This window comes from Marmota flaviventris, chromosome 7 (genome assembly GCF_047511675.1).
Source record: "Marmota flaviventris isolate mMarFla1 chromosome 7, mMarFla1.hap1, whole genome shotgun sequence".
NCBI lineage: Eukaryota > Metazoa > Chordata > Mammalia > Rodentia > Sciuridae > Marmota > Marmota flaviventris.
In genome coordinates, this window is record NC_092504.1 from 119782899 (window position 1) to 119795386 (window position 12488).

General features: G+C 33.8%; 1 protein-coding gene across 5 annotated transcripts in view; it reads left to right on the top strand.

The window, feature by feature from the left end:
• The window catches only part of Lrba (LPS responsive beige-like anchor protein), a 701372-nt gene that overhangs the window by 668744 nt on the left and 20140 nt on the right, over positions 1-12488 (top strand). For all 5 annotated transcript variants that reach the window (XM_071614622.1, XM_071614623.1, XM_071614624.1 and 2 more), the window contains one exon: positions 2040-2207. In XM_071614622.1, coding sequence (XP_071470723.1) covers positions 2040-2207 — 168 coding nt within the window. The remainder of the gene's footprint in view (positions 1-2039; positions 2208-12488) is intronic.

Below are 12488 nucleotides of genomic sequence, written 5' to 3' on the forward strand. Positions count from 1 at the left end.
ATTAAAAAAATAAAGTGGGCTGGAGATGTGGCTCAAGCGGTAGCGCGCTCGCCTGGCATGTGTGTGGCCCGGGTTCGATCCTCAGCACCACATACAAACAAAGATGTTGTGTCCGCCAAAAACTAAATAAATAAATATCAAAAATTTCTCTCTCTCTCTCTCTCTCTCTCTCTCTCTCTCTAAAAAAATAATAAAGTAAAGGTACTGTGTCCACCTACAACTTTTTGAACATTTAGCAGTTAACACCTGCCTTGACTGAAGTCTTTGCTTCCACTGAATCATGGGAGGAAAAGAATGTACTTTTTGTTTTGCTTTTGAGATTGAAATAAATTTGATATTAAAGTTACTAGTACTATGCTATGTGCAAGACTACCACTCATGAGTGAAAACATGTATTCAGCGTTCCACCTGATGTGGATAATATATCTTTCAGCATTTTATTTTTAAATTTTTAGACTTGTAATAAACCTTAGGTTTATTTTATTCCTTTGGTAGTGAGGATTGTAATGTAAATGTGTAATGTCCCCATCTTATGGAGAGCTTCCCCGATACCCAAATTATGTTCTACTTTGTTACTTTCACTGATCTTCTTTTCTTGTACAATTCTTGTCACTATTTGTAATTACATGTTTGTCTGTTTGGTGTCCTTGGACACCACCATGCCATAGTTGGTGCTGAACCTAAGGGTTCTTCACCATTGAATTACCTTCTCAGTCCCTTTTAGTTTGAGACAGGGTCTCACCAAGTTGCATAGGTCTCACTAAGTTGCTGAGGCTGGCCTGGAAACTGTGATCCTCCTGCCTCAGTCTCCTAAATTGCTGGGATTATAGGCATGCATCACCAAACCTTGGGTTTTTTAGAATCAAGAACTTAAATTTTTTTAATGCAAATGCTTTCTTAGTTACATTCATTATTAGCTTGAAAAGTTAAAAACACTTAGATGCCAGTACTTCTGAATAGTTTATTATGTATTCCAATTGAAACACACAAGCTTTTTAGGTACATTTTTTTTCTTCAGTTTAGCAGTCTTTTTCTTGACTATTTGAAATATTTTTATGACTCTACTGAGACTTTTTAAAAAAATCTATGCCTAATAGATTCTTTGAGATTCATTTGTAGATTCTGTAGACATTTCAAAGGAATGTTAGTAGAACTAAATTTGGGGATGGTGTAGAGGAGCTGCGACAGATACTTAATTCTGTAGATGAGTTCTTATGAATTTTAACACAATCTCTGGCTGAACAAAAGTTCTAAAGGGCAAGGGCTTTAGTGTTTTTTCCTGACATCTTTACTTGGACATCTCTTCCTGTGTTTGAAGCCCTGTGGGTATAGTAAGTTGACTGGGTTCCTCTCCACTGTACCCAGCCATCACCATTAAACTGCGTAATCTTGATTTCATCATCACTCCCAAAGGAATTTTCATCATTCAGACAATTAAAACAAAGAAAGAATGACTTGGCTCAAATTGCAATCACAATAAATTAGTCTTTTCATCAAAAATTACATTGGATGGACTCATGTAATCCCAGTTTAAAAAAGCAGAAGCTCTCTCCAAAGTGACTTAAAAGAAGAAGAAATACATTAAATCTTCACTGGTTTATATTAGTGAAATCTGAATTACAGAGTACTTTTACAGAAGGGCAACCAAGCTTTGTTTTATTTTCAATCATGTAGGATTACTCAAGAAAATGTTAAAAATGGTTCCAGTAAGGGTGCTCCTGAGCCTGCTTTAATAAGTAAACACAATCCATTTGTTACTTACAGTAGCCATTTGTAAAGGATATGGTCTCTTGGTCCTCAAGAATCATTTGTTGAAATAGGTTTAACATATGCCTTTCAAAAGTGTTACCACTGTTTAATTGATTTTTTGTTATTGTTTGTATTTAAGGAAAAATTCAGAGTTGTTGTTATAAAATCCGAGTTTTCAGAATCTGAGTTAAAATGGCATCACAAGTTGTTATCTGCTCACTAGAAACTTATTTTTTTAAATAGCAATTTAGTAAATAGTAAATTTAAAAGAAAATTGTTTTCTATTTCAGGAAAATTGATCCAAGTGGTGTTTGGCCATTGGGATGTCGTCACTTGCCTCACTCGTTCTGAGTCATATATTGGGGGAAATTGCTACATTCTCTCAGGGTCACGTGATGCTACGCTTCTGCTGTGGTACTGGAATGGAAAAAGCAGTGGAATTGGAGATAACCCAGGTGGTAAGTACAACTTACATTTTAAGTAAACTTTTACATGTGATGTAGAAATAACATATTGCAGTGTAAGTTACCTTATGGTGAGAGTAAAACTGAATAATCAAGTATTTTTAATTTCTTGGTTATAATTTAAGAAATATCTAAATGGACTGGTCATTAAAACATTTTGTGGCCATGATAATTAAAATTGATGCATGAAATCTTACTTTTCTGTTATAAGTTATTCTTACAATCTAAAACTGCTAGCTCTTCATTGGAAATGGCTGTCACCAAATAAAATAGAGGTGTTTTATTCATGAACAAAAAAATATAACATAAAAGAACAATCACATATTATCTTGTTTATTGAATTCATATTTTAAAAGAGCAAAATAAAAATTATAATTTCATGGAAATCGACCAGTCTTTATAAAATTATGCTTTCATTTACATATTAAAAGATAAAATAGGTCATAAAAGGCCAATATGGAATATTCAAATTGGCTCTTGGTTTTTCAGATGGGAAATGAAAATGTTCACCAACAGCCTTAAACATCTTTATGAAACTGTGCTGAAGGCAGTAAAACAAAAAATGTGTAACCATTTAAAATTGTAATTCACAGAAGGCAAAAAAGGAAGCAGCAACCATTAAAGCCAATCGCACACAGCTGCAGAAAAGAAATGGCTTCAGAAAACACATTAAGAAGTAGGAAAAAACAATTAAAGGGACCACCTGAAAAATGAGAATTTAATTAAAATGATTATGACAATAGTGAAGAATTCCTGCAAGAATAGCTTTAGATTTTTTACTTCATAAGGTAGAGCATTTGAACTGCTCTTAAATATTTACAGTTTCTTAATATAAAGTAAGTCACAATGTATTTGGCTAAGGAAGGATCATGTTGTCCCTGATTACCTGAATACTGTTGTATTTACTTCTGTCACTCAGCCTTAAATTATGAAACACTGTGAATATGTTTAAGCCCATTGTATTTTGGATCAACTCCTCAGAGTTGTGCTTAAATGGATAATATTTGTGTGAAAGCAAAAGCTTTGTTCAAAAAATTTAGTCAAAGGCTAGTATGACTTTAAAAGGAATATATGCAAAGTATTTTTCGAAGTTGCTTCTTATTATGTATGTTATAGCCTTTGGACTGGTAAGTAAACACAGATTTTACTCAGTTAACTTTTAATATGTATTTCTTATTTTAATGAAAGTAGGAATAACTCCCTACATGAATAGAATATAAAAAATCAGTGGTTATAATACTGTGGATAACTCAGTCTTTGTGATCAGATCAAATCGCAGTGTGCACGTGGTGTGTATCTTACATATTTATACAGATCTCTCCATTTTATGCATATAGTTACAGTATCAATTTTAAAGCTACCGGTTTTAGGGATTTTGTTCTTCATATTCTGTAGGAACGTACTTGACGCTCTTCTCATATGCACACTGATGTTCCTGTTCTTCGGCCTTCTGGCCTCTAGGTTGAGTGACTAGTTTCAATTTCTTTTTTCCATTTACAAGATTTACTAAATTATCTCAGGTGAACTTAAATTTGACATAGATAATCAATCTACCATTTTATTATTTATCTTAAAACATTTAGGAACAAAACACACGTACACACATCTGCAAAGGAAGCAATGTGAGTCTTGGTTGTTTTGTTTTCTTTTTTACTCATTTACTTAATCATGTTTTGTATGCTGTGCATAGTCATTACTAATGTGTATTCTGAGACGTAAAGACATTACTAGCTATACTCATATGTAATTGCTGTTGCATTTCAGAAATTTAGGTATAATGTGTTTGTTTGGTGCAAGACTTAATATATTTTAAAATGAGAAATCCTCAGCTTTTCCAGAACGTGGAAACTATTCTATTTTTATATGGGGGCTTGGTGGTATACGTTTAAATATATCTTTATATACTTAGGTATTTTATAAATTAATGTAGAGATGGTTTTTTCACGCATGTTCTTTAAAAAATGAATCAAGTAGGTGTGACCTAATCTGGGGTTCGTAGTAAAATCTAAAATCTAAGTTCCCAGTTCTGCTGTGGTTCTTTTCTCTTGTCTATAAAATGAAAGCAACAGCAGTAACTGGCCTAAGGTGTTATCAGAAGCACAGGATGCTCAGCAAATAAATCACCGCACAAACACCATCTTGTTGGCATTAGAGTACATATTATAATGTTATATTTTTCATGAAGCACTTCATCTATACTCTCTCATTGTCTGTAGTATGGTGGACATTAACTCCTAGTAATGCTGGTAATGAGGAGGAAAAAATAAAAGAATAATAAAATAGCACATCTAATACAAATTTTAGAAAATTGTAATGTATCTTGACTAAATTAAATTACCTTTCTCAAAGTGAACCTCGTCCTTTCTGGCCCTTTTATAACATCTGATGTCCCAATTTAATTTAGCTTTAGCTTTGAAGGATGAATCTGGGAGAAAGACAAATAGGCACTTTTTCATATTATAAGAATTTGCACACATTAAAAAAAATGAAAAAGCTTTTCTAAGCTTTTTGAAAGAAAAATGACAAAAACAAAGACATTTTTAGTATGTATAAACTAAAACATTCACACAAGCTGGTTTGGATTTTATAAGCCTCTGGCTCATTGATGGCTCCACGATGCAGACAGAGCTTTTCAGAGGGGAGATGTAGGTTCTGCTCATTCCTGTAGCATGTCTCTTAGGTGCAGCAGAAATGACCTTCAAGAAGTGGTCAGGCTTTTATATACATCTAATTGCAATATGGCCTGAAAATGCATATAATGCCTCAACCTTAAAATTTGTATTTTAGACTTATTTTCTTTCTTGAAGGGGGAAATAATTAAATGGAAAAAACTAAGACATTGCTTTTATTTCATTTTATAGGCCTCATTCAGCTCTCATTTAGTTTTTAATTTAAAAATCATAATAACAAGTGGAAATTTAACTTGCTAGGGTCATGAGCCTATGTGTATCATTCTCTTCAAATATGATAATGGGGCTCTATGTAAAGTTGATAACCATGTAGCTATTTTAAAAAATGCTATCCAACATAAATATGCATCTTATTTGGACAAAATCAGGCTAATTCAAGCTTGATAAAGCCTATACATGGTATAATTTGGAGTTTTAAAAAAAGATTCAGATGTTCTCTGAAACCTGCCTAGAGTACTTAGCAAAAGGCTTGCTTTCCTGTATACCACCAGATAGTTTTTCATTTTTTACTCTTTTGTCTTGTGATGGTTAATCTGCTATGGAATGCAGTTTTCTCAGTGACAAGAAAACTTAAAATAAGATTCATTTGGTTGTGGATTTTTAAAAATAAAATTAGCCAAGCGTATTTCAATGACAGATATTTTCTATGTAGACGTACATTGCCTCTCCTTGCCCTAGGACTTGCTCTCTCTGTTCTAGAACTAAATCTTGTCTAGCAGAAGACTTTTCCTGAGATATTTTTCTTTCAGAATAAAATTGTCCATACTGCACATTTCCAAATGCTAGAGAAAATATGCCCTCATGCATTCAGTTGGTATTTAAATAGTTATTATTTATTGACTGTTTTATATTAATAAATTATAAACTTGGATTTTAAAAATTAAATGCTTATTTGGCACTTTTAGGTCTTGGAGTAATTCTTTTAAAGCCACAGTTGATTAGCTTTAGGAGCAAATGGTTGCTGACTGTGAGAGTGTTGCATAGATTTGTGTGTGTAGTATTTCAGTAAAGTACTTTTCCATTCTTGAATTCTGGTTTTGATTGAAAGGTGGCATTTTTTTTTCCTCTTTGCAATCAGACATGCTAATCTATGTCAGCTTTCTCCTTTATGGGAATGGCGTCTACTGAAAAAAAACAAAACTATTCAAGTTTTTTTCATAACAAAAAGATTCTGTTCTTTAAGAATATTTCAGCACCGTTAATTAGAAAGAAGGTTTTATTAACCATAAGGCTAGCACTAACAGACCACAGAGCTGTTTTTTAAAGTACTGTATGCCATAGCTGCCCTGCTTTTTCTCTGTCTAAAACTTCATTTTGTTATACTCTCATCAATCACTTAAGTCATTACCGTAAATCCTACTGTTGTTAATTTTACTAGTATCACCCTAATGAGACATTCCTGCAATAATTAAAAATGAATTCTAACTTTAAGGCATTCTAAATTTTTTTTTAATGAATTTGGAATGATCTTGCCATGTGACTATAAATACCACTGATAAACACATAGACTACTCATCAAGTCTGTAAGAAAAGTAGTATTGTAAGACGTCCAGGGGTGAATTATTCACTGGTTGCCTCTGTGCACATGTGCTTATGCATATGTATATTTTTGTACACATATTTAGGAATTATGTCTTTTATCATAAAGCCTAATATGTTTTACTGAAGCTACTGATAAATCCTTATTCTTTGTCTTGCCAAAATATAGGTGGATGCAATACAAACCATATTCCTCTTGTAAGTAGGTGGCCTAGAGCACCATCTGCTGGATGCATTTGGGGACTTACCATGGGAAATAGGAAAATCAGTACTTGGTAACACAGATGTACTTTGTTTTTAATTGCCTGTGGTTTATTATTTATGGGTCACAAATGCCAAGATGTGTACGTTTGTGATAAAATATATTAGTTTTCAAAGGGAATCCACGTTATTCTTTTAAAACTTTTTTTTTTGGGTAGTTGTAGATGGACAGAATGCCGTGTGTGTGTGTGTGTGTGTGTGTGTGTGTTGCTAAGAATCGAACCCAGTACCTCACACATGCTAGTCATGAGCTCTGCCACTAAGCTACAGCCCTAGCCCTCTACTTTATTTTTTATTTTGCCCTACCTAACATGGATTTGGAACTTAACAATAACTCTTTTAAGGAAAAATCACAATATATGCCTAATAAAGCAAGCGCTGCAGTTTTTATGAGATAAACTCATTATCTTATTGAGCACAGGTCTTTTGTAAGCTACATTTGGGCAAAACTGTTTAGAAGGTATTTTAATTTAGATTCCTTATGTTCACTAGATTTTGAATAGGAAAGCTATGCTTGAAGCTAGTAGCCTTTTTATCCCTGGGACATGACTCTTGATCTGATTCTTTGTCAAGGGCATTAATTCAAGGACGTACCTCATCCAAAGCTTCCCTTTTGGCTCTGCTTTTGGTGTATACCATTGTACCAAGACTTCCCTGTGTTTTCTTTCTCCTTGAAGAATTCAAGTAGGGTTTTGAAGCAGTATGCCAGCAGTATTCAAGTTCAGGCGACATTAAAAGTATGTCTATGAAATTCTCCAGAAGGTCTAAGATGTTTAGTGCTCCATGATGTAATGCAGGCCTTCAAGTTCCAGCAAAACAACTCTGTATTTACTGCTTGTAACTAATAGTATATGTGGTAAAAGGAATTATATTCATATGGCAAATGAATACAACCTTAATGTGCACCATATGCAGAGTGGTGGGGTGATGTGCCAATATATCACATTTATTTACCTTGTTTAGTTGCAGAGAAAAATGACTATACCATTCAGCCCATAGGCTACAGTCATTTAAATATGAGAACAGGAGAACTGATGATTTATGCCCTCGAATTGAACCTGAGTATCTTCATATGTAGACTTCAATAGAGCCATACCAGAGATGGCTGTCTGATACTTCATGCTCATATAGGAATTTTAATTTCAAACAATTTCTGGAATTAATCTAAGATGGTACACATTTTCTCTAGCCAATTAAGTTTTACTGTGTCGACTCTCGAAATGTGGTGCCATCTTTCATTTAGTTGAGAAGCTGAAGGTACCCCAAAACTATGAGTTTTGTGTCCCTCCTCATTTTTAAATCTAAGAGTAGAATTCTTCTGCTTTTAGAGCAGGGCATAACTGTGTGTGTGTACGTGGACCTGTGGGCTGAATGCACAAGTGTGACATTATTACAGCACTACTAGGGCCACATTTCGTTAAGATCGCTGAACAACACACTAGACTGACTTTACTGCCTTCTGAAAAGTTCATTTCACTAGAGGAACTGTGTGGCAGCTCTGTGTGTAAATGTCTCACATTGTACTTTAAATATTCCAGAGAATGTATCGAAAGAGAGATAGTTTTACAAGAAATTCATAGGCATGTGTCTCTGATTTCTTTTACAAAGTAGCAATTACCATATTTTTTTCTAATTAACCTCAGTTTTCATATGCTGTCCCTACTATCTGGCTTACAGAAGTTTAAGTGTTAACAAATTTTTAAAAATTCATTTCATTGGTTTTTGACACTACCATTAACTCATTAAGTATGTCATCATGTGTCATTTGCCTGATAATTTTTTTAAACTAATTTTTCTTGCATTCAGGTGGGTTTGGTCAGATTTCAGGTTTGAGAATTGAAGTGCTGTTAGGCAAAAACTTCCTTATATTTCTTTCTCCTTTTGTGGCTTAAGGCTACATGACTGTCAAGCTTTTTAGCTTTTATTCTTTGTAGCCTTCCATAACAGAGAGATTGCTTTATTTCCTTGGGGTGAATAAGGTCTACATGTTTTTTATAGCTAAAAATGTGAAATCCCTCTTATATTTTTCAGAGTGCCTTACTTATGTATTTTTAACAAAGGAAGCTTAAAAATGTTAAGACATTACAAATAATTTTAAGTGATTTGGGTATTTAGTATAAATATTTTAGAATTTTTATTTTAATTTATATTTATAAAAGTTATAGTCAATGTTCTATAGCAAATCTGAAGAAGATTTCATCTTAATTTTCTATCTGTATCTTTTTTGGAGGTAGAATTTTATAATATTTTTGTTACTAGACACCCATATGCAGCTCTAGAAACTGTAGGTAAGTTAGAACCAAAGACCAAGCCCTGCTATGGGGAAATCAATAAATGAAAAATTTCAAGAAAGCAGGAAAAAAGTAGTACATTAGTTAGGTAGAGGAGTATGATATGTCCACATAATGAAGTTCTATACAGCCATAACAAAGATATTATACGTTTGTAATACTGACTGATGTTTATATTGCTAAATATAAAATATCATCCAAATACATATATAAGATGATGTGCACACAAGTGCACACAAATCTGTGTATATTTTTGCACATAAAAATCTGGAATGGTAGATGATTATTAGCAGTGTTTATTTATATGTAGTGGAATTTGGAAGCAATTTTTAATTTTTCTTCATAATTTACTAAATTATCTGATTGTTTTATAATAAGCATTTCTTACTTTGATAACAAGAGATAAAAGAGATATTTTAACTTGGGGAAATGTACCTAATTGTTTAATACACCTTCAATCCCTCCTCTCAGCCTTTAGGCTACTTGACATTAGTAGCTACATCAGAATTTATATGAATTGTCAGAGAAGACTAGAAAGTCTAAGACAAGAAAGAATGGGGAAAATCAAATAATTTCTAGAAATTTAGGTATATTCTCTTAACAATAAATAAAAATAATGGGAATCATCTCTAATTGGCATTATGCAGCATAGGATCAACAGTTACATTTCTATTGAAAGGAGTTATTATAATAGCGTGAAAAAAAAAAAAAGCATCATTCTGCTGCTGCTGCTGCTGCTGCTGCTGTGAGGTGACACTGAATGGTGCTCACGACATGCTAGACACCATTATGAGCACTTTCCCTATAATGTAGTCCTCATGGCACCCTGTGTGCTAACTACTGTTACTATCCCTTGTCTTATAGATAGGTACAGAGAAATCATAAATACAGGATTCCCTTCCACTCTGGTCCACAGAGTAGCTCTTCCTACCAGAACCATGGGCACTTGCCCAACGGAGTCACTTGTAGGTGCCAGAGTCTGGATTCAAACTCAGCCAGAGGAATACCCCCAACCCTTTTATGGTTTGTTTGTTTTTGCTTTTGGTGCTGGGGATGGAACCCAGGGCCTCAGGCATGCTAAGCATGGGCTCTCAACACTGAGCAGAGCCCCAGAGGCCCTTTCTTCATCACTAAACGATACTGCAGCTTTTACTGGAAATAATCGGATAATCAGCAGTGGAGAACTTGATGCAGTCCTATCACTAAAGCTCTCAATATTTTCAAAGGACATAAAAAGATAGTTTTGATGTACTGAGTTCTTATAGTAGTAGATGTCAGGATAAAATGTGGGTATTTTTCCTTTTTTTGTTGTTTTTTTTTTTCTTTTTTTCTTTTTGGTACTGGGGGTTGAACTCATGGCCTTGCTCATTGCTAAGTATGCACTCTATCACTGAGCTACAAACCTCCAGCCCCTAGGATTTTGTATTTTAAAAAAATATTATCACACATACAACTTTAGGCACATGCTCGTACAAACTCACTTTTTTTTTCTTTCTGATACTGGGGATTAAACCCAGAGGTACTCCTCCAAGACCTATATCCCCAAGCTGTATCTCTATTTTTTATTTTGAGACAGTGTTTTGCTAAGTAGCCCAGGCTGTTCTCAAACTTGTAATCCTCCTTCCTCAGCCTCCCAAGTAACTGGGATTACAGGTGGTACAAACTAGTTTTTAAATGTACTTTTAGAGGGTGATTCCATTGTCATAAACTTTGGTATGTATCATAGACAGTGGAGAAATGTTTTGAACCAAGAACTTATAGGTGATTTTTATCACCTACAAGTGACTCCCTTGGGCAAGTGCCCATGGTTCTGGTAGGAGGATCTACTCTGTGGACCAGAGTGGAAGGGAATCCTGTATTTATGATTTCTCTGTACCTATCTATAAGACAAGGGATAGTAACAGTAGTTACCACACAGGGTGCCATGAGGACTACATTATAGGGAATATTAACTTGTCTTACATTAATAATTTTAACATTATTTACAAAAGAAGGCTACCAAAATTTTCTAATGGCTGTCACACCCTAACTGCAGCTATGGCATGTTGTCTGTAGTCTGCAAATTTAATCACATCAACATATTTTCATCAAAAAGACCATGATGAATGTAGGGGAGGGGAGAGAAGGGGAGGGGAGAGGGTTGGTGAAGATGTAATGAATAGAACAATTTCAAATAATTTCTGTTTGCATAATTAAAACATAGTATAACTGCCATTGAAAAGCCAGGATGTTAATGGAAAGGTTTAAGAAACATTTAACAGCTAGCCCCATTTCCCGTGCAGCAAAGCCATTTCCTTTCTTGATTTACCATTATGGTGAGCCACATGAGAAAGCTTAGTGTTCAGTTTTCACATGAGCATTTTGTAGTAATAAACTTTAATTACAGTGGAACAGAGGGCACACACAAAGGAGAAGTATCCATCTTGGAAGACGTGACCAGCACATCTTGTATAATATGTTGATATTTTTTTTGTTTGTTTTAATCTATAAACACTTAAGAACTTCATGATCAGTTTTTAATTAATGAACTTCAAAATGAGTTCTCTATTGAAAATTTTTTTAGCAGAACCAGGCTTGATATTTTGTTTTACCTTTCTAAAAGGTCAGATAATACTAGATTTTACTAGTGAAGACAATTATTTATGTTTTTATTTAAGGGTTTTATTAAGTAACAGTAAGTATTGCTTTTGCACAAAAAAATATAAAAAATAGTTTGACTTCAGTATGGCGTTTTTGACCTTTACAGTTAGGGATTTATAATTATAATTTATAGGTCTGTAGCAAGATCAACAAAACCCAACCCAATGACCATTTGATTTTTTTTTTTTTTACATTGATGGGGATGGAACCCAGGCCCTCAGACATACCAGGCAAGTGCTCTACTATTAAGTGACACCCCCAGCCACCAATGACCATTTACCAATAAGTCATTTTCAAGTAAAAGACCATATTTTATTCTTATACTAAAGTATGTCATATATGATACAAACTCAATATATGTTATTAAGTAAAAGATGGAGTAATTGAGTGAACAAGTAAGGTATGTTACTTTATGGCCTAGAAATCATCTAAGCTAAGAATTAATTGGAAAAAAATTTCATTTGTATAAAACTTAGAGTAGGAAAATGTTGAACCCACCCCATTTCATAATAGATGCTATTGAAGAAATAGTGGATGAATTCAAGGGAATTACTCTGCTAATAACATTTTAAGTCACTATTGAGAACTTCACTGTGCATTTCAAAGTGACTTAATTTTCACAAGATTGAGGAGATAATGCCAAAAATAGCAAGGACTTTATCCAATACTTTTTTAGGTAATTAAATGTTTACCAGAAATATATGTCCAGTCTATTTTCACCTGGATTCTGAATGCCCATTTTGCTTTAATGGAGATAGGCCTTCAGAAATATTTTCCACATTGGATATTTATGAGCAGGATACTAGAACAATTACTGTTTTCCCTTCTATTCTTTCAGGTATAAAATTTTAAGT